This window comes from Oryctolagus cuniculus, chromosome 4 (assembly GCF_964237555.1).
Source record: "Oryctolagus cuniculus chromosome 4, mOryCun1.1, whole genome shotgun sequence".
NCBI classification, from domain to species: domain Eukaryota; kingdom Metazoa; phylum Chordata; class Mammalia; order Lagomorpha; family Leporidae; genus Oryctolagus; species Oryctolagus cuniculus.
This window is the reverse complement of record NC_091435.1, coordinates 110,494,826-110,514,466: the sequence shown is the minus strand read 5'-3', so window position 1 is coordinate 110,514,466 and position 19,641 is coordinate 110,494,826. Positions and strand designations below refer to the sequence as shown.

The 19,641-nt window shown below is 42.9% G+C and overlaps 1 protein-coding gene across 5 annotated transcripts in view; it reads right to left on the bottom strand.

The window, feature by feature from the left end:
• The window catches only part of LRRC34 (leucine rich repeat containing 34), a 28,004-nt gene extending 8,447 nt beyond the window's left edge, over window positions 1-19,557 (bottom strand). The window contains exons 1-11 of one of the 5 annotated variants that reach the window (XM_051818778.2): window positions 19,106-19,240; window positions 15,452-15,590; window positions 14,480-14,600; window positions 13,855-13,976; window positions 13,690-13,754; window positions 13,078-13,161; window positions 11,281-11,409; window positions 6,981-7,076; window positions 3,622-3,776; window positions 3,098-3,253; window positions 2,042-2,189 (exon numbers count right to left, since the gene is read on the bottom strand). In XM_051818778.2, the coding sequence (XP_051674738.2) occupies window positions 2,042-2,189; window positions 3,098-3,253; window positions 3,622-3,776; window positions 6,981-7,076; window positions 11,281-11,409; window positions 13,078-13,161; window positions 13,690-13,754; window positions 13,855-13,976; window positions 14,480-14,600; window positions 15,452-15,488 (1,113 nt within the window). In that variant the 5' untranslated portion in view covers window positions 15,489-15,590; window positions 19,106-19,240. Of the gene's footprint in view, window positions 1-2,041; window positions 2,190-3,097; window positions 3,254-3,621; window positions 3,777-6,980; window positions 7,077-11,280; window positions 11,410-13,077; window positions 13,162-13,689; window positions 13,755-13,854; window positions 13,977-14,479; window positions 14,601-15,451; window positions 15,591-19,105 lie in introns of all 5 variants that reach the window. The other 4 variants (XM_051818775.2, XM_008266460.4, XM_051818779.2 and 1 more) reach the window with 4 other exon arrangements.
• Window positions 19,558-19,641: the final 84 nt, after the last annotated feature.

The following is a 19,641-nucleotide window of genomic DNA, read 5'->3' as shown; positions in this document are numbered from 1 at the left end:
TGGATTAGAAATAGAGCAGCTGGGACTTGAACCAGTGTCCATGTGGGATTCCTGTGTTGCAGGCTGCATCTTAACCCACTGTGCTGTCCCTACTAATTGACATTCGGGTTAATAATAACTTTGTAATTTCAGGGGTGGGGAATCTTTTTTTCTTCCAAGGGCCCCTAAATATAAATCAGGGACCACACAAAATTAGCAACTTAAAAATTAACCTGGCCAAATGATTTAATGAGCCTTATTTGGCCCACAGACAAGATGTCCCCCACCTCTGTAAGAATGCTGGCCTATTAATTGTTCTCCTTATAGAATATTCTTTGTACATCTCTTAGGGATCCTTGATATCTACGTAAGGGTGTAATACACATGTGTTGAACTGGTTTGTCAGTAGAATTGCCATTATGGAGAGGGGCTCAGAAATTTAGACTAAAACATTTAAAAATTTGCTTGTGTTTAGTTTGTTCCAGACTCAACTTACATAGCTTCTAGTGTAGAACTAAAAGGATATAGATGTTATTCTAAAACTACAGGTTTTTTTGAGATCCTGGTATTTATTTATGTGCATTTGTTTGAAAGGCAGACATATGCCTTCCATCCGCTGGTTCAACCGCCTATATGCCCACAACAGCCAGAGCTGAGCCAGGCAGAAGCCAGGACCCCAGAATTCATTCCAGGTTTCCCACAAGGCACAGGGACTCAGGAACTTGAACCGTCATCTGCTGCCTCCCCAGGTGTGCATTATTGGGCAGCTGGATTGAAGCAGAGGAGCTGGGACTCAATCCACACTCTAACATGGATGCAGGTATCCCAGGTGTTAACTTTTGTGCCAAACACCCTATTAAGTGTATACATTTTATTAATTTTAATAGTGGGATTTTATTTGGTCCTTTTGCAAATTTTGAGAATTTTACAAGTTTTTCTGTTATTTTGATTACATATAAATCCATAGTAATACTTTAAGACTCCTGTTGTGTGAAGTAAAAATTTCACTGAGATAGTTCTTTGATACTCATTTCAAAACAAAAGCATAGGGGGCCGGCGCCATGGCTCACTTGGTTAATCCTCTGCCTGTGGTGCTGGCATCCCATATGGGCACCGGATTCTGTCCCGGTTGCTCCTCTTCCGGTCCAGCTCTCTGCTATGGTGCAGGAGGGCAGTGGAGGATGGCCCAAGTGCTTGGGCCCCTGCACCCACATGGGAGACCAGGAGGAAGCACCTGGCTCCTGGCTTCGGATCGGTGCAGCGCCGGCCGTGGTAGCCATTTGGAGAGTGAACCAATGGAAGGAAGACCTTTCTCTCTGTCTCCCTCACTGTCTATAACTCTACCTGTCAAATAAACTTTAAAAAAAAAGGCATAGTAACAACTTTCTTCTTACTTGAGAGGGAGGCAAAGAAAGAACACCAATCCAAAAGTTTTCTCCCTAAGTGCCTGCCTCAGCCAGAGGTGGGTGAGGCCAAAATCAGGATTGAGGAACTCAATCAAGGTCTCCCACATGGATGGCAGGAACCCAACCGCCTGAACCACTACTGCTGCCTTCCAGGCTCTGCATCAGAGGAGACCCACCAATGGGAGTTCATTCCAGGCATTCTGAAGTAGAATAGGTGTGTCTTAACTGTATCTTAACCTCTAGGCCAAGCACCAACCTAACAATTTTCGTGTGGAAAAAAAAAAATGAAGAAAAAATAAAAGTCAAAATTTGTATTTCTATAATATACCAAATATTTTGACAGCTTGTACTATAGTTTCTTCAATTCTACATCTTGGTACAGTTATTAGCGAGTAGTTGGAAATTTTGCACATCAAATCAATTTTTTTAAACTTGATTTGGAGGAGTTAGAACTGTAAGATGATACTTAACATCTTTTATTATTTCAACCACAAAACTTCCTACTAGTTAACTTTTAGGACTTAAGTGTAAAATTATCAAATGAGCAGTGCCTCATAAGACTTTGTAATATTTTCCAAGGCACCTGTAAATAATGTCTGAGTCAGATGTTACACAGATGATCCTAGAAAAAGTCATCAGTAGAGATAAAAACTTACCACACATGTAGCCTCATCAAATTTGTTTCCCCAAATGTAGATATTAGAGAATGTGGGGTTTGTTTTCATTGATTTTGAAAGTGCAACAAGACCTTCTCCCTCTATGTTGTTGCTGACTACTGACAACCTGTAGGAAAACAAAATAACCCTGGAAACACAATTCCACAAAGAAATCCATTATTCCATATTTTAAAAATATTTTTGTTTATCTGAAAGAGAGACAGAGGGAGATCTTTCATTTGTTGGTTCACTCCCCAAATGTCCATTACAGCCAGGACTTGAATAGTAAAGCCAGAAGCTCAGAATTCAATCCAGTTCTCCCACTTGGGTGGCAGGAACCTAATTATTTGAGCCATTACCTGCCACCTCCCAGTGTGCAGTAGAAGGCTGGAACCAAAACCAAGAGCCTGGACTTGAACCTAGGCACTAAGACATGGGATGCAAGCAGCATCTTAGCCACTATGCCACACACACACCCCTTCAGTATGTTTTAATGTTGTCATCAAAATATTGGCCATGTAATTCCTAAAATCTAAGAGATGTATTTTTCTAATTGGATGTATTTTCTTTCACACTCACTTTTAAGCCTATAATATTGAAAGTTTATGATTTTTTTTAAATTAAAGACAATATAAGCAGTCATAAGCAGGATTATTATTAAAAGATGTTACTTAGGAAAAGCAGAAATTGAAATGTTTACTGAAAATACAATGAAGTTTAGAAACGACACTTTCATATTTCATCATCCTTTTTTGAATATTCAATTGAATAAATTAATTCAATTGAATTCAATTTATTTATTTATTTTTTTAAGAGAGAAAGCAGAAGACAGAGATCTGGTTCACTCTCCAAATGGCCACAATGACCAGGTCCCTGGTGTATTAGCAGGGAACTGGATCAGAAGTGGAGTGGCTGGGACTTGAACCAGTGCTCATATTGGGATGCTTAACCTATTGTACCACAACAACATAATCTTCAGAGTTAGGGGCTTTGAGATTAGTATTCTAAAAATTTAACTTTTTCTGTTGTCTTGATTAAATATAAAATCGTACTAACGCTTTAAGACTTCTGTTGTGTGAAGTTAGAGTTTCACTGAGATAGTTTGCTCCTGCATTTTCTATTCTGTTAAAAGAAAGATCTATTACTTCCAGAGTAGTATTGCATTTCAGTACATCAGCCAAATACACCATCCCATCATGAGTTATTTTATTGCTAGGAAAGAAAAAAAGTTATATTAGAAAACACAAAGTATTATTCTTGCATTCACAGTGATACCTCGAATCATTAATAAACAGTACTTTCTATTTTATTTTACTCAGTTTCTAAGACAAGTTAATGGAATTTAACCATAAAATTCTACTTTCATCCTGGTTTACATATGTAAACTGCCCATTCAAGTTATTTAGATATAGGATGTTAGTATAAACAATAAGTATTAAAGCTTAGAAAATAAAAAGTTGGTAACAGTGCCTGCATTTTCTAGTTAGAAATAATGTCTAATGAAGTATACCATGTACTATGGGATCTTTACATAGATTACTCCCATGACTTAAATAATTCATGTGTAATTTATCACTTACCAGCTGACATCAAGGTACCGTAGGCTACTGTTAAGATACAGTGCGTCACATAACTGTTGTAAACCACTATTTTTTATATCATGCTTACACAAATGTAGTTCAACAAGGAAGTGATTTTCTTTCAACATGTGGCTTAGGTGAATGGTGGACTCTTCCTAAAAATAGATACAATCTAGTTTCTAAAATATAATTTTGAAGCAGTACATGTATATTCCAAACATATGCTGTTATTTAAATTATTTTTAAGTATTTATTTACTTATTAGAAAGGCAAGATTGCAGAAAGAGGAAAAGAGAAAAAAGGAAAGGGAGAGGGAGGAGGGCAAGGAAGAGAGGGGGTGGGGGGTATCTCTCATCTGCTGGTTCAATCCCCAAGTGGCTACAACAGCTGGGGCTGGGCTATTCCAAATCCAAGAGCCTGGAATTCCATCTGGGTGTCTCATGTGGGTGCATGGGCCCAAGTACTTGTGCCATCTTCCACTGCTTTCTCAGGCACATTATCAGCAAGCTGAATCAGAAGTTAAAAGGGACCAGTGCTGTGGCGCAGTGGGTTAAAGCCCCAGCCTGCAGAGCATGTGCACCGGTTCAAGTCCCTGCTGCTCCTCTTCAGATCCAGCTCTCTGCTATGGCCTGGGAAACCAGAAGATAGATAGCTCAAGTCCTTGGCCCCTGCACTCACTTGGGAGACCTGGAAGAAGCTCCTGGCTCCTGGCTTCAGATTAGCTCAACTGTGACTGTTGCGGTCATTTGGGGAGTGAACCAGCGGAATCTAAGACCTCTCTCTCTGACTCTACCTTTCTCTGAAACTGACTTTCAAATAAATAAAATAATTCTAAAAAAAAAAATAAAAAAACAACACAGGCACTCCAATATGAGTTGTGAGCATTCCACGCAGCATCTTAACCACTGTGCCAAGCACCTGCCCTTCTCATAAGCTTTATAGTCACTGAAAATGCTGATGAAGAACATGGAAAACTATATGTTCTTTGTTAGGTACAAGTACTCAGAAAAATCTTAAAAGCTAAATGAAACCACATAGCAATAGCACAAAAGGTAAGTTTATAATAACCAAAACTGTCCAGGTGCTAACTTTACCTTTTACTTTACAAACACAGGCAAATTATGTTACCCAACTGAGCCTATTTATTTTTCTATAAAGTGGTGAAATTATGCTGTCCCTAAAATAATCCATATAAAAAACACCTAGTGGGGCCTGTGCTGTGGCTCAGTAGACTAAGCCTCTGCCCGTGATGCTGGTATCCCCTATGGGTGCCAGTTCGTGTCCTGGCTGCTCCACATCCAGTCCAGCTACCTGCTGATGGCCTGGGAAAGCAGTGGAAAATGGCCCAAGTGCTTGGGCCCCTGCACCAGCGTGGGAGACCCAGAAGAAGCTCCTGGCTCCTGGCTTTGGATTGGCCCAGCTGCAGCCATTGTGGCCATTTGGGGAGTGAACCAGTGGATGGACCTTTCTCTCTGTCTCTTCCTCTCTGTCTGTAAATCTACCTTGCAAATAAATAAATAAAATCTTAAAGAAAAAGACCTGGCACAAAACAAGCATTCTGTAGCAAACTGAAATTTATTTTTTATAGTTCAGTATTCTGTAACTCTAAATCTGATTTGTTGGGAGTATTGCTTTGACATTGAAAAAAAGGGATGATTTCTAATTTGGGGCTTTGAAATGCAAACTGACCACTTAGAGGGTGCAATGCTACTCTACCTGGTACCTGGGCACAGATGACATACCCAAGATATTTTTGCATTTGCATTTTAGGCTAAGAATCTTAAAAGAGGGGTCACCCTTATGAAGGGAGACAAAGTAAAGCATTTTAGCCCCATTCACTGATTTAATTTGTCCAGAGTGGCACTTGACAATGACATTTTTCCAAACTCCCCATGAACAATCAAATTTGAGATCCAACATCTTACTGCTTCTTATTTTGTTATTTGTCCTTCATGTAATAAACAGTAAAACCCTTAAATGGAATAATTTTACAGGCTTTTATATAGGAACAGCAGAGCAGGGAAGTACAAGCACTTAATTCACAGAGCTCTGCAACCATTACCACCACCATCAGTGTTCTTAGGACTTTTTTTTTTTTTTTTTTTTTTTTTGACAGGCAGAGTTAGACAGAAAGGTCTTCCTTCCATTGGTTCACCCCCCAAGTTGCTGCTATGGCCGGGCCCTGTGCCAATCTGAAGCCAGGAGCCAGGTGCTTCCAGGCTGTCTTCCATGCGGGTGCAGGGCCCAAGGACCTGGGCCATCCTCCACTGCCCTCCTGGGCCACAGCAGAGAGCTGGCCTGGAAGAGGAGCAACCAGGACTAGAACCCGGGTTACCGAAGGATTAGCCTAGTGAGCCGCGGGACTGGCCAATGTTCTTAGGACACTTTCATCACTCCCTCCTCCCCACCCCGAAAGCAGCCCCACACCCATTATCAAATACTCTCCCATTTTCCCCTCCCCCACTCCCCAGCCTCAGCAGCCACTGATCTCCTTTCTGTAGACTTGTTTATATATGAGTAGAATCAAACAATATGTGGCTTTTTGTGACTGCTTTAACGTATTCAAGGTTCACCCATGTTGTAACATACCTGCACTGCATTCCTTTTTACTGCCAAACAATATTCCATTTTATGGGTACTCTGTCCCATCCCCAACCCCATCTCTCTGCCTCTCAAATCAGTTTAAAAAGTTTTTTAAAACACGGTTAATTGTCTTTAAAAAGAAGTTTAAAGTTCATTTGAACACTGAACTTAAATGAACATTTGAACCTGAACTCGAATGCTTATTTTTTTGGGCTACACAAAGTGCTTTAAACATTTACCTTTCCTCTTAGGAGTGATATCTCTGTTTTTGTTTAAAACAATAATTAAATTAATTCCTATTCCCTAGCTTTTTACTGATGAGAGTAATGTTAAACAGGGAGAAGCCTTGAAAGCGGGAACCATGCTTTTTGTTTATCTTTCTGTCTCCAGCCAAGACCTTACCTAGAGATATGACCAAATCCCAATTCACCAGACCACTGTTTTGTTACAGATTTAGTAATGGCTAAGTCACATCACCATAACAGTAAAAAACTGCCACTTGATCATTTATGCTTTCCTTTTAAGTACTTTGACCTCACAAGTTTACTTCCTCAGAAGAAAGGTGACACATGAGCTACATCTAAAAGCATATTTAGTTATAAATATCTTATCAAGCATTAGTATAATTTTCCTTTAAATAAGTTTGTTTGTAACTAGTACTTTATAAGTAAACAATTCCAAAAATATAATGAATATTGAACATAAATCGCAGTAGTACCTTAGTTTTATTTATCATTTTGCTGCTTTTATTACCTACCATCACTTTGTACACATACCTGCTCACCATACAGTATGGGTCGGTTGAGGTTCATTCCCTTAATTGCTTGGTTTTGAGTTAGTACAGTAGCAAATGCTATCACACTTTGCATTCCCTAAAAACAGGTAAATTCATTAAGGAAACTGACAAACTTCATAAATTAATTCTCCTACATAAATATTTCAAGATCTGAAGTTCTGATAAGTCAAAATTGTTTTTTTTTAAAAAGGTTTATGTATTTCCTGCTCTATTGTAGGTTGATCAAATTCAGAAATGAAGTGTTACTAAATTCTTTTTTCTCTGCCCTGAAATCTATCTCCAGCCTGCATGGGTGGTTCCCTGATGTCTCGCTGTTCAGTTTCTGGACGCTTGCCCCAGGTCTGCTTGCCCCAAGTCTGCTGCCAAGCCTCAAAGTTCTTTCTATCCGATGCCCAGGGATGCAGACCTCCATGTGCAGACACACACATGGATTCTGGCTGGGGCTAGGATACTTAGGCAGTGCACATCCCTGAGCAAGCCTTTCATTTTCTTCCTCATACTCTGGTGGGAACATGTTACTAATCAGATTTTGTCACAGCTCTCACTGAACTCCCTCCCTCTACCAGACTGGAAGGGCCTAATCCTCCTTCCCTTGGGTGTTATTTGTTTGAAAGGCAGAGTTAGAGAGGAAGACACACACGGAGAGAAGAGAGAGATCTTCAGTCCTCTGGTTCATGCCGCAATTAGCCACAACAGCTGGGGCTGGGGTACACTGAAGCCAGCAGCCAGGAGCTCCATCTGGGTGTTCCACGTGGGTGCAGGGGCCAAACACCCAGGCCACCTTCTGCTTTTCCAGGCACATTAGCAAGGAGCAGGATGAGAAGTGGGACAGCAGGAACTTGAACTGGTGCTCATATGGGATGCCGGTGTTGCAGGCCATGGTTTAACCCACTGCACCACAATGCCAGGCTGACTTTCTCTTTATGAAAGTCTGTCATACTTAATATTTCATTATTCCTCCCTTCTGACTGCTGCCATATCTGAATATGCAAAATATTTTCTCAGTACTACTTTCCTATTAATACTTTTCCACAAAGCTCACTGTTCCATTGTAATATTCTGTGTCCTGCCATAAAAGAAAATCATCCCTTGAAATAAATAGAAACATCTATAAACATGAATATAAAAATTACTTCATCGCCCATACAGGCAGTGCTACTCATACCCTACTTAAGGAAGCACTGTCTTTGTGTCTTACGCTAGCTCCCCTGCCTGCAGTGTTCTGCCACAGACCCTCTCCATGGTGGTTATTCCTACACCTTATTACTGCAGCACCTTCCCAGGTTTTAACTGACCATCCCGTCACCATCTCTTCTCTCTGGTTGTGTTTTTCTTGGTTTCTTCCCTTCTCTCCTTCTTCCCATCTCTCTCCCTTCCCCTTCCCCTTCCCCTTCCCCTTCCCCTTCCCTCCCCTCCCCTTCTCTCTCTCTCTCTCTCTCATCTATTTATTTGAAAGGCAGAGAGAGAGATACCAGTCTTCTATTTGCTGGTTCACTCCTCAAATGGCTACAAATGGACCAGAGTTAGGCCAGATTGAAGCTAGGAGCCAGGAACTACATGTAGGTCTCCCACGTGGGTGGCAGGGCCCATGAACTTGGGCCAACACTTGCCACCTCCCTGGCACATTAGCAGAGAGCTGGATCAGAAGCAGAGCAGCTGTGACTTGAAAAGACCTTCCAGTAGGGGATGCCGGCATTGTATGTGGCAGCTTAACCTGTTGCACCATAGATAGATATTTTACCAGCTAAATATAAGCTGGGGGGCCAGTGTTGTGGCACAGGTTAAGATGCTACTTTTGATGCCACATTGGAGTGATAGTCTGGGTCCCAGCTGCTCTGCTTCCGATCTACCTCCCTAACATGTCTAGGAAAGCACTGGAAGATGGCCCTTTGGGCCCCTGCCACCCATGTGGAAGACCAGGATGGAGTTCCAGCCTGGCTTCAGCCTGCCCAGACCTGCCTGTCATTTGGGAAGTGAACCAGCAGATAGAAGATTTCCCCTTCTCCCAACCCCTCCCCCTGTTGCTCTACCTTTCAAATGAATAAATAAATAAATAAATCTTCTTAAAATATAGGGGCTTTTTAAGCGTCAGAGCCATATCTGAATCGCTTTGGTAGTCTTAGTACCTAACAGAATGGCTGACATGTATCCAAAATGAATATTGAATTAATGCTTTCCCAGAACCATACAGGTAGCATCTACTACCTTAAACCAACAACCCCAAAGAGCTACCTGGCCCATCTTACTATTGTCATATCCCAGTGAATTTTGCATTACTCTGAAGCTATGTACCAGGTTCCTAAGAGTGGGCCTTGGGGCTGGCGCTGTGGCGCAGTGAGTTGACGCCTTACCTGAAGCATCAGCATCCCATATGGGCGCCGGTTCAAGACTCGGCTGCTCCACTTCCTGTCCAGCTCTCTGCTATGGCTTGGGAAAGCAGTAGAAGATGGCCCAAGTCCTTGGGCCCCTGCACCCCTGTGGGAGACCCAGAAGAAACTCCTGGCTCCTGGCTTCAGATTGGCACAGCTTTAGCCATTGCAGCCATCTGGGGAGTGAACCATTGGATGGAACACCTCTCTGTCTCTCTCTCTCTCTCAAAAAAAAAAAAAAAAAAAAAAAAAAAAAAAAAAAAAAAAAAGATTGGGCCTTAATTTTTGAAAGTATGTTTGACAAAGTGAAGTCTGAAGATATACAAAACACACATTTCTCTTTATCAGGCCAGAAGGCAGCTCATAGCAGCTTTTAGCATCCTAATTTTAAGTTTTTAATGCTATAATATAAATAATAAGTATCTATAAGCTATTTTCATAAATAAAAGAACTTATAAGGACTGGCATTGTGGTGCAGTAGGTTAAGCTACTGCTTGCTGTTGGGACCATTTGGGTGGCAAATCAGCTGATGGAAAAATCTTTCTTTCTCCCTGTCAGTCCCTCCCTCTGCCATTCTGCCTTTCAAATAAACAAAGTTAAAAAAAAATTGGGGGCCCCATGTTGTGGCATAGCGAGTAAAGCCACCACTGGGTCAAGTCCCAGCTGCTCCACTTCTGATCCAACTCCCTGCTTATGGCCTGGGAAAGCAATGGAAGATAACCAGAGTGTTTGGGTCCCTGTCACACATGTGGGAGACCCAGATGAAGCTCTGGGCTCCAGGTTGGCCCAGTTGGCAGCCATCTAGATAGTAAACCAGAAGATGGAAGATCTCTCTCTCTCTCTCTTCTCTAACTCTTTCAAATCAATAAATAAATCTTTTTTTTTAAAGAATTTATATTATACTAATGAGGTACTATTTAATTAAAAAAGAGTAATTTCTTTTTTTTTTTTATTTATTAGAAAGTCAGAGTTACACAGAGAGAGAAGGAGAGGGAGAGGACGAGAGAGAGAGAGAGAGAGGTCTTCCATCCTCTGGTTCACTCCCTAAATGGCCACAATGGCTGGAGCTGTGCTGATTCAAAGCCAGGAGCTTCTTCCAGGTCTCCACGTGGGTGCAGGGGCCCAAGGACTTGGACCTTCTTCTTCTGCTTTCCCAGGCCGTAGCAGAGAGCTGGATGGGAAGAGGAGCAGCCGGGACTAGAACCGGCGCCCATATGGGATGCTGGTGCTTCAGGCCAGGGCATTAACCCGCTGCACCACAGCACCAGCCCCACTTTCTTTCTTTCTTTTTTTTTTTTTTAAAGATGTATTTATTTTATTTGAAAAGCAGAGTTACAGAGAGGCTGAGGCAGAGAGAGAGAGAGAGTGTCTTCCATCTGCTGGTTCACTCCCTCAGATGGCCACAAAGGCTGGAGCTGCACTGATCTGAAACCAGGAGCCAGGAGCTTCTTCTGGGTCTCCCATGTGGGTGCCATCTTCCACTGCTTTCCCAGGCCATAGCAGAGGGCTGGATTGGAAGTAGAGCAGCTGGGACTCAAACCAGTACCCATATGGATGCTGGCACACAGACGGTGCCTTTACCCACTACATCCCAGTGCCAGTCCCCAGTTTTTTGCTTTAAAAAAGCCAATGCAAATTAAAATGAGCTATGAATGCAAGTTTTAGAATGTTTTTATTATACTGGGTAGTTTTCTATAGTATTTACTATTACTATAATCTGATTTTATTAACAGTCTGTACTATTATGTTGAGGGAGAGGAAGAAACACCTTTTCTCTGACATTGGACATTAGTGGCAAGATGAATCATTCTTAAAGACTCATTTAGCTGGTCTCCTGAACAGTTCTCTCCGTTAGGTTTCATGGAAGAATGACCCACAATCAGGGTGGTTTCTCATAACTCATTTACTCACCAGATCACAGTCACCCAGATCTAATTTCTCTAAAGAGGAATTTATTTGCAACATTGTAGCAAAAAACATTCCACCTTTATTTTCAATCTTGTTTCCAGTCATTCTTAGGTATTTCAGAGTTGTATTCTTCTGAAAGGAAAAAAATCAAAACTTAATTAAGTTTTAGTCTACAGAATTCTCTAAATTACATGAGTTAGGAAACCATATTACTATTTGTAGACTCATCTGTTTTTCATGGAGTAGGACATGTTTCTTAAAGTTAACCTTCAATTTCCCCCGTAATAGATAAGAATCTAGTTTGGTAGAAAGAATGCTCCCGAGACAAGTGCCTAAACAATAAACAGTAAGTAGAGCAGATTTTGGTAAACTTTCCTTCTAATGCAATGTCTATAAATTTATCTTCTATGAAAATTACACCATTTCACTTTTTTTGTATTCAGGTGAAATTTATGTAAAATTAATCATTTTAGAGTGTTCAAACTAGTGGTGTTTGGTGCATTCACAGAATGTTGTGCAGCCATCATCTGCAGCTGGTTCCAGGACATGTTCCTCACCCTAAAGGTGGGTCTGTACACATTACGTAGTCACTTCTCCCCCCAAATCACCTTTAAAGTAATATTTCTCAGACATTTGCAGAAGTTTAACTCCATCTCTTTGTCTGCTTTTATGGTAAATCTTCCACAAAGAAAACTTTAGACATTTCATTGTTTTAATGAATAAACAGGACATATAATAGTGCACATAATTACCATTAAAATGCATTCAGATCCCTGTAAGACCAGAAAGACAAGGATGTTTGCTCTCACCCTGCCTATTTAACATTATATTGGAGGTTCTAGCCAATGCAGTTAGGCAAAAAAGAAAGCAAACATCCAAATTGGAAAAGAAGTAAAACTCTGATTGTATATGGCATGATCTTGTACTTTATGGAAATTCCTAAGGAATCCACAAAAAAGCCAAACAGTTTAATAAATAAGTTCAGCAAAACAAGATACATGATCACAGACTTGGGAGAACTGTAAAAAGGTGTAGCCACTTAGGGAAACAGCTCCTCAAAATGGTAACAAAGTTATTACATGACCCAGCAATTCCACTCCTAGGTATACAATCTCCAAAACTGAAAATGTGAGTCTATACAAAAATGTGCAGATATCCATACATGGTTCCTAACAGCCAAAAAGTAAAAAAAAACCAGCTGCCCATTAACTGATGGATGAGTACGCTACAATGTTCCCATAAAATGGAATATTGTTTGACAACAGAAAGGAATGAAGTGCAGGTATGTTATAACATGGGTGAACCTTGAATATGTTAAAGCAGTCACAAAAAGCCACATATTATTTGATTCTACTCATATATAAAATCTACAGAAAGTAGATCAGTGACTACCAGAGGCTAGGGAGTAGGGGAGGGGAAAAATGGGAGAGTATTTGATAATGGGTTTGGGGCTGCTTTCGGGGGAGTGGGGGGTTGGAAGAAAATGTCCTAAGAACACTGATGGTGGTGATGGCTGCACAACTCTGTGATTATAATTAAAAAAAAAAAAAAAGTGTATCAAAGACTTTAAGAGGATATATTTTATATATGTAAATTATATCTCAATAAAGCTGTTTATTTTTTAAATGTGTTCATAGGTGTTCATGTAATGTCCACACTTCAATAAACTGAAGTACAGTAAAAAATACATTCCTACAATATTAAAATAAGTTCATATTAACATTTAACACTTTTTTCCCCAAGGTATCAGAAGTTAAAATTCCCACACAAAGCATTAGCTTGAAGTACATAAGTACTTACACGTAGTGCTTTGGCAATGAGTTCTCCCCCATCTGGCCCAATATCATTAAACATAAGGTTTAAGTAAATGAGATAAAGTTGTTTCTAAAATAAAGAGGTAAAATAAACTTACTACACATACATTTCTGGAAATCAATCAATTTTATATTTATACATGTACACTCACATAAACATACAAACTTTATTTTAGTAAAAATGTTGTTAACTCCAAAGGATATCTTTATGACCCAGAAAAACTAAAATTCCAGAAAAGCAACTACCATTAAAACAAATAAAAGATCATCATTTAAGCAAAAATATAATTGCAATATAAATGACAGAAAAGACTACGTTCAGCTTTGACCAACAGTTGGAAGTATGGCTGTGCTTTATGTGTTCAGTCGTGGTGCACATGTGCCTGACAGCTGACTCAGGGACTCTGGGTTCCAGCTCTTAATAAGACACATGAGTTTTCAGTGGAACAAATATAGCTGAAAAATCATTTCAATAAATAAACAATATAGCAGAGTCAGGACCCTTGATATTTTGCAAAAACTAGTGATCTTGTATGTGCCATTAGCCTAAGTGGTTTCACTGTCAACAGAAAGAGGGATATTCTGTAGGAAAATATACCTGCAGCAGCTTTGCAGCATAGTATGCGCCAACATCACTTAGGAGGTTGTATCTAACATCCAAACCTAAGGGATACAGATGAATAGAAGCTGATACTCCTTATAAAGAATACTTCCAAACTCAGGAAATGAAAAGCAGCAGGTATTGATTCTTAAGGACACATACCAGAAATACACGGATGATTCTTTAAAAGTTTGGAAAGAATCCAAAAATCTTCACCTGTTACTCTTTCTACTGGTATTAAACGATTGTTACCAGCAATGTTTACTGTGATTCCTTTTTCCACTCTGTTAATATTAAAAACAAATTCTTTTAATAAATAAATCCAGTAAAGAAAGGAAAGGATTTTTTTCATCATGTGTAAATAGTAACATTGTAGATAACATTTACCGGAACCAAGTCTGTGGTAGACTTAACTAGATAGACAGACATAGGTAACTTAAAGCTTCTGAACATTCTACAGACTTTGCAAAAGCACTTTATTATACACTGCATAACAATTTCTCACAAAGTATCCCTGCTTTATAGATAGTAACATTGAAAATTTCAGTGATTTACCTAAACCCACGCAACTCACAAGAGTTAAATCCAGAGCCCAGGCTTGGAGACTTGTGGTCTAGCGCTCTTCTCAATATCCTATACCACCTCTGAAACTTGCTGACAGTGTCACTCAGCTACTTATCTGAATAAAGCACCTTCAACTGGCTACAAAATCACTGAGTAGGACAGGATTTTCACCGCTGAGTACCCTTGAATACTACTGATATAATCAAGCATTGGTGTTCCTTACCCCTTTTTAATTTCTTCATCCACTTCTTGGAGTATACGTAATATAAAATGGTTAATTTTCCGGTGTTTCTCCATACACAGATTATAATAATCTTCCTGGAGGTTGGCAAGAGCCTCCAGAGCTTTTGAAAAAATAAATGGATCTATCATCACATATAAATTATCCCAGAAGCTTTAAAAACAAAACAAAACCCTCTTTCAAAGATGTGAGTGTATGGGTGTCACTGGGGTAGGGAAGAAAAGAAGACAGAATTTCAGGATAGAAGAAGAGGAAAGAAATAAAAGTAATGGGAAAGGAGGCCGGCGCCATGGCTCACTAGGCTAATCTTCCACCTTGCGGCGCCGGCACACCAGGTTCTAGTCCCGGTCCGGGCGCCGGATTCTGTCCCGGTTGCCCCTCTTCCAGGCCAGCTCTCTGCTGTGGCCCGGGAGTGCAGTGGAGGATGGCCCAAGTGCTTAGGCCCTGCACCCCATGGGAGACCAGGAGAAGCACCTGGCTCCTGCCATCGGATCAGCGTGGTGCGCCGGCCGTGGCGCGCCGGCCACGGCGGCCATTGGAGGGTGAACCAACGGCAAAGGAAGACCTTTCTCTCTGTCTTTCTCTCTCACTGTCCACTCTGCCTGTCAAAAAAAAAAAAAAAAAGTAATGGGAAAGGGAATAAAAATGCTAGCTGTAGAATGAGGGTCATGGAAGCACCCACTGAGGGGATTCAGGTCAGCACCCTAACTGAGAAGCGACATGAAGAGAAGCACTCATCTCTGTTATGAGGCAGGTTAGGCAGTTGAGGAAAGTGATGTCCAGAAAAATGAAACATTTTGTTCAAAATCACACAGCTAATTGGGGCAGAGCACAGAATCACTTGCTCCACAGCTTTTCCACTGTGCCTTATTGGGCTAGAGTAACTCAGGCTCTCAAAACAGCTTCAAATAAAGCCAATTTTATCTGACAGTCTAAAATGATTTGAAAAATCACCTGTTCCCACAAGCCTCCTGGACACCCTCCAGAACATCCCAGCTTGGCAATGCCTTGGCACGGAACTGGTTTTTCACACCCAAGGGAGGCCTGGCTCACAGAAGCTCTTCCCGTGCCTGGGATCTTCCACTTCCTTTTTCTAAAAGTGATTTTCCCACATTCAGTTCTCAATAAAGCAAAGAAGGAGCAGAGGTCTCCTTTATTACATGCACACCTTTCCTTAATGCTCTTAAAATACTACTTAAAAGGCATCTTTGGCAAGGCCCACGTGTTCTGTTGCTTTTCTTAGAAGCATAGGCTGGCCACTGTTGTTTTCATTCCTTCCATCTTTTCGTGTATGTCTTTTTAGGAATCCATGCTCAGAGCTCTCACTGACTAATCTGTTGTGGGTTTTTGTTTGTATGTTTTAAAAGCGCCATGGTCTCTAAGTAACTGCATCTTAGAAATGTCTTGATAGGGCCAGTACTGTGGCACAGCAAGTTAAGCCTGCACTTATGGTGGTGCCGGCATCCCTGATGGGCACAGGTTCAAGTCCCGGCTGCTCCACTTCAGATCCAACTCCCTGCTGTGGCCTGGGAAAGCAGTGGAACATGGCCCAAGTGTTTGGGCTCCTGCATCCGTGTGAGAGACCAGTTAGAAAATCCTGGATCCTGGCTTCAGCCATTTGGGGGAGTGAACCAGAGGATGGATGATCTCAGTGTCTCCTCCTCTCTCTGTTAACTTTGACTTTCAAATAAATAAATAAAAAGAAATGTCTTTTGCTGAGTGGATTTCTGTACTATATGAATTAAAGAATTTGCTAAGCAGATCTGCAGACCAAGATTTAGGACAAGGAACATTGTATTTAAAATGAAAGGAAATAAATTTGTCTTATATCTTTAGAAAAACGTTTTATAAATACATTTCACACACATGCTTACCCCAGTTTGGAAATTTCCATAAGAAAACACATGCTCATCAGTACTCCCGCTGCCAACCACAGCCACAGCTCAGGCCTTGCAGCACTTCCTCTGTTCTTGTATATGTGTGTGTGTGTTTTTAAACAAAACTTGAATCTTTCATTATAGTTTGACATTCTTTTTTAAGATAACAAAATGTGGAGCCGGCGCCGTGGCTCACTTGGCTAATGCCAGCATCCCATATGGGCGCCAAGTTCTAGTTCCAATTGCTCCTCCTCCAGTCCAGCTCTCTGCTGTGGCCTGGGAAGGCAGTGGAGGATGGCCTAAGTGCTTGGGCCCCTGCACCCACATGGGAGACCAGGAGAAGCACCTGGCTCCTAGCTTCAGATCAGCGCAGCGCTGGCCATGGCGGCCATTTGGGGAGTGAACCAATGGAAGGAAGACCTTTCTCTCTGTCTCTCTCTCTCACTGTCTGTAACTCTACCTGTCAAAAAAATAATAACAAAATGCAGTTTTCCCATGTCCTTAGTCTCTGAAAGCTTACAATGCCAGCATATTACCTGACATGTGGATGGATGTACATAATGAAAGCCTTTACCTGCTTAAGGAAATTTTTGTGTATCTAACAAATACAATAGAACAGTATTTCCCAAAAAGGGTGTGTAAGAAATTAATATTCTAAAAATAAGAGATGTTCCAAATAGAATGAGTTTTATTTTCAATTTGAGAAGTGTTAAATTAAACAAAGCTAGGCAGAGCCCTAGCTCCCACACATCTCAGGATATTTAAAATACGCCCATATGCAGGCTCTTCAGATAGTTGAGGTTGGAGTGAAGGAGTGACTTGAACCTTGCCTTTCCCAGACTGAGGCAACCATGGATCACTTGGAATGCAGTCTAGAAAATGCTGCCTTGGCATCCTGGCCAGGAAACACAGCAAGCACAGCAGATCTCAAGCAGAAGCTGCAGCTGAGCTCCCACTGGGCTCCTTGGGCCCCTTCCCTGATACAAAGAAGGGAAGGACTGAGAATTGCACACACGGAGGTTCCATGCTGGCCACAACACACCCCTGACATACAACTCATTTTTGTGACTTACAAATAAAGGAACAGATTGCAAGGGAAATATGGTAGAGAAAGTTATGAGAATATTCTTGCTTTGCTAGCTATTGAGTTTAAGTATTCAAGTTTCAGGAAGTGTGAATTTAGCTTAAAGGTTGAGATGGCCATGCCCCACGTCAGAGTGCCTGGGTTCAGTGCTGGGATCCAGCTCCTGACTCCAGCTTCCTGCTCATGCACTTAAACAATAAGGCATTTTAAAATTGTAAAGCAAAAAAGTAGAGAATAACACAGCTAGGCAGGAAACTGTCAAGAATCTAAGCCAAATTTTTTCAGTCACACTTCTGGCAGTGTGTTTAAAAATCTAAAGAAGAGGGGCTCATTTTGGGGGCAGTGCTGTGGCGCAGTAGGTTAAAATCCTTTGCCTGCGGCGCCAGCATTCCATATGGGCTCCAGTTCTAGTCCCGGCTGCTCCTCTTCCAATCCAGCTCTCTGCTGTGGCCTGAGAAAGCAGTAGAAGATGGCTCAGGTCCCTTGGGCCCCTGCACCCACGTGGGGGACCGGGAAGAAGCTCCTGGCTCCTGGCTTCGGATCGGCACAGCTCTGGGCATCACTGCGCCCATCTGGGGAGTGAACCAACTGATGGAAGCCCTCTCTCTCTCTCTCTGCCTCTCCTTCTCTCTATAACTCTTCCAAATAAATAAATATTTTTTAAAAGGGGAGGGGCTCATTTTGGAGATAGTTCCCTCCAAACTATTCCATCTGAGAACAGCTAATTTCTGGGAAATCCAAGGGCTGACAGTCACACTTGGATGCTCTATCCAGGGAATCTGCACTGTGTAACTTGGAGTAAAATACTTAAATTTCTGCATACATGAAAGGCAGGGCACAGCAATGTCCATCTCCCGGGTGCACTAAGGATTAAGTAAGGCCCTGAGCACAGTTTCATACCTACAAACACACACCTTCATTTATTTTTTAAAAATTATTTTGCTTATTTGAAAGGCATCGAGACAGAGCTTCCATCTGCTGGTTCGCTCCCAAATGCCCGAAAAAGCTGGGACTGGGAGAAGCTGAAGCCAGGAGCCTGATCCGGACCCTCCGCGTGGGTGGCAGGGGCTCAACTCCTTGAGGCATCACCTGCTGCCCTCCAGGTGATCCTTCCCCTCAGAGGGAAGCTGGAACTGAAGTCAGGCATTCCGAGGTGGGACAGGGGCATCCCAGCCCTCGTGCCAAGGCCCGCCCTGCTCAACACACACAGACTTCCAAGCAAGCATCCAAAACTGGAACGGGGCGGTTGGAGTGCGGGGGAGCAGCTGCTGGGGCCGACATTCAGGCTACGCTTAATTTGTCAGTGATTTCTCGGTCGCAAAGATATTTAAAACAGAGTGGTCGAGCGGAGCCAGGGCGGGACGAAAGCTCTCTCGCTCACCTGGGGCCTGCTCTCAGGGGCTACCCTGCAAAGGGGTCGAGAGAAGCGTCCGCCTCCCCGAGACCTTGACAGCAAAGCCACAGACACACCTTCCTTCGATTACCAGGATGGCCGGCGCTGCACCCCGCCCCAGGGCCCCCTCCCAGCCCGCGCTTGGGGCTGCCCCAAAACCTGGGCACAGCTGAGGCTCTCTCCACAGCGCCGCCTCCGGCCCGCAGCCCGCTCCAAGGACTCGGCCTGGCGCCCAGGGGCACCCTACTTCTTACCCTCTTCGCCCGACGGGGCCAAAGCCGAAGAGTCCGCAGTGGGGGTGACATTGGCGGACCCGGCCGGGCCGGGGGCGACGTCCTCCGGGTTGCTCCCCATGCTGCTCTCACCTTGCCAGCCCCCGCGTCGGCGGCGCTGCCATGACGACCGCGCGCGCCCCGCCCCTCGCGGGCCTCGGGGGGGAGCCAGAGGGGGCGGAGCGAAGGCGGGGAGCTGCGGCTGCGCCATCCCCAGCAGGGCTCCGAGGAGGCCTCGGAGGCCTCCCTGGACCGGCTGTGACCGCTGGTTCTGTGGAGGCCCCGCGGTCACCCCGCCGTGGGTTAAAGGCACACAGGGAGGGCGTCCCGGCCCCCGAGCAGGCAGGAGTTCCCCAGGCTAGGGGGCCTCGGCGGCTGGGCTAGGGACTCTGGTTGCGAAGGAGACGATGCTAGTCCCTTCCCTCAAAGTGTGCACCTGCTTGTGTTGAGGGCCCCGGGCTATGGGATCACAAAGGGTTTGTGGAGGGGCGGGGCCCTGGCGAGGGGCTGCTCCCAGC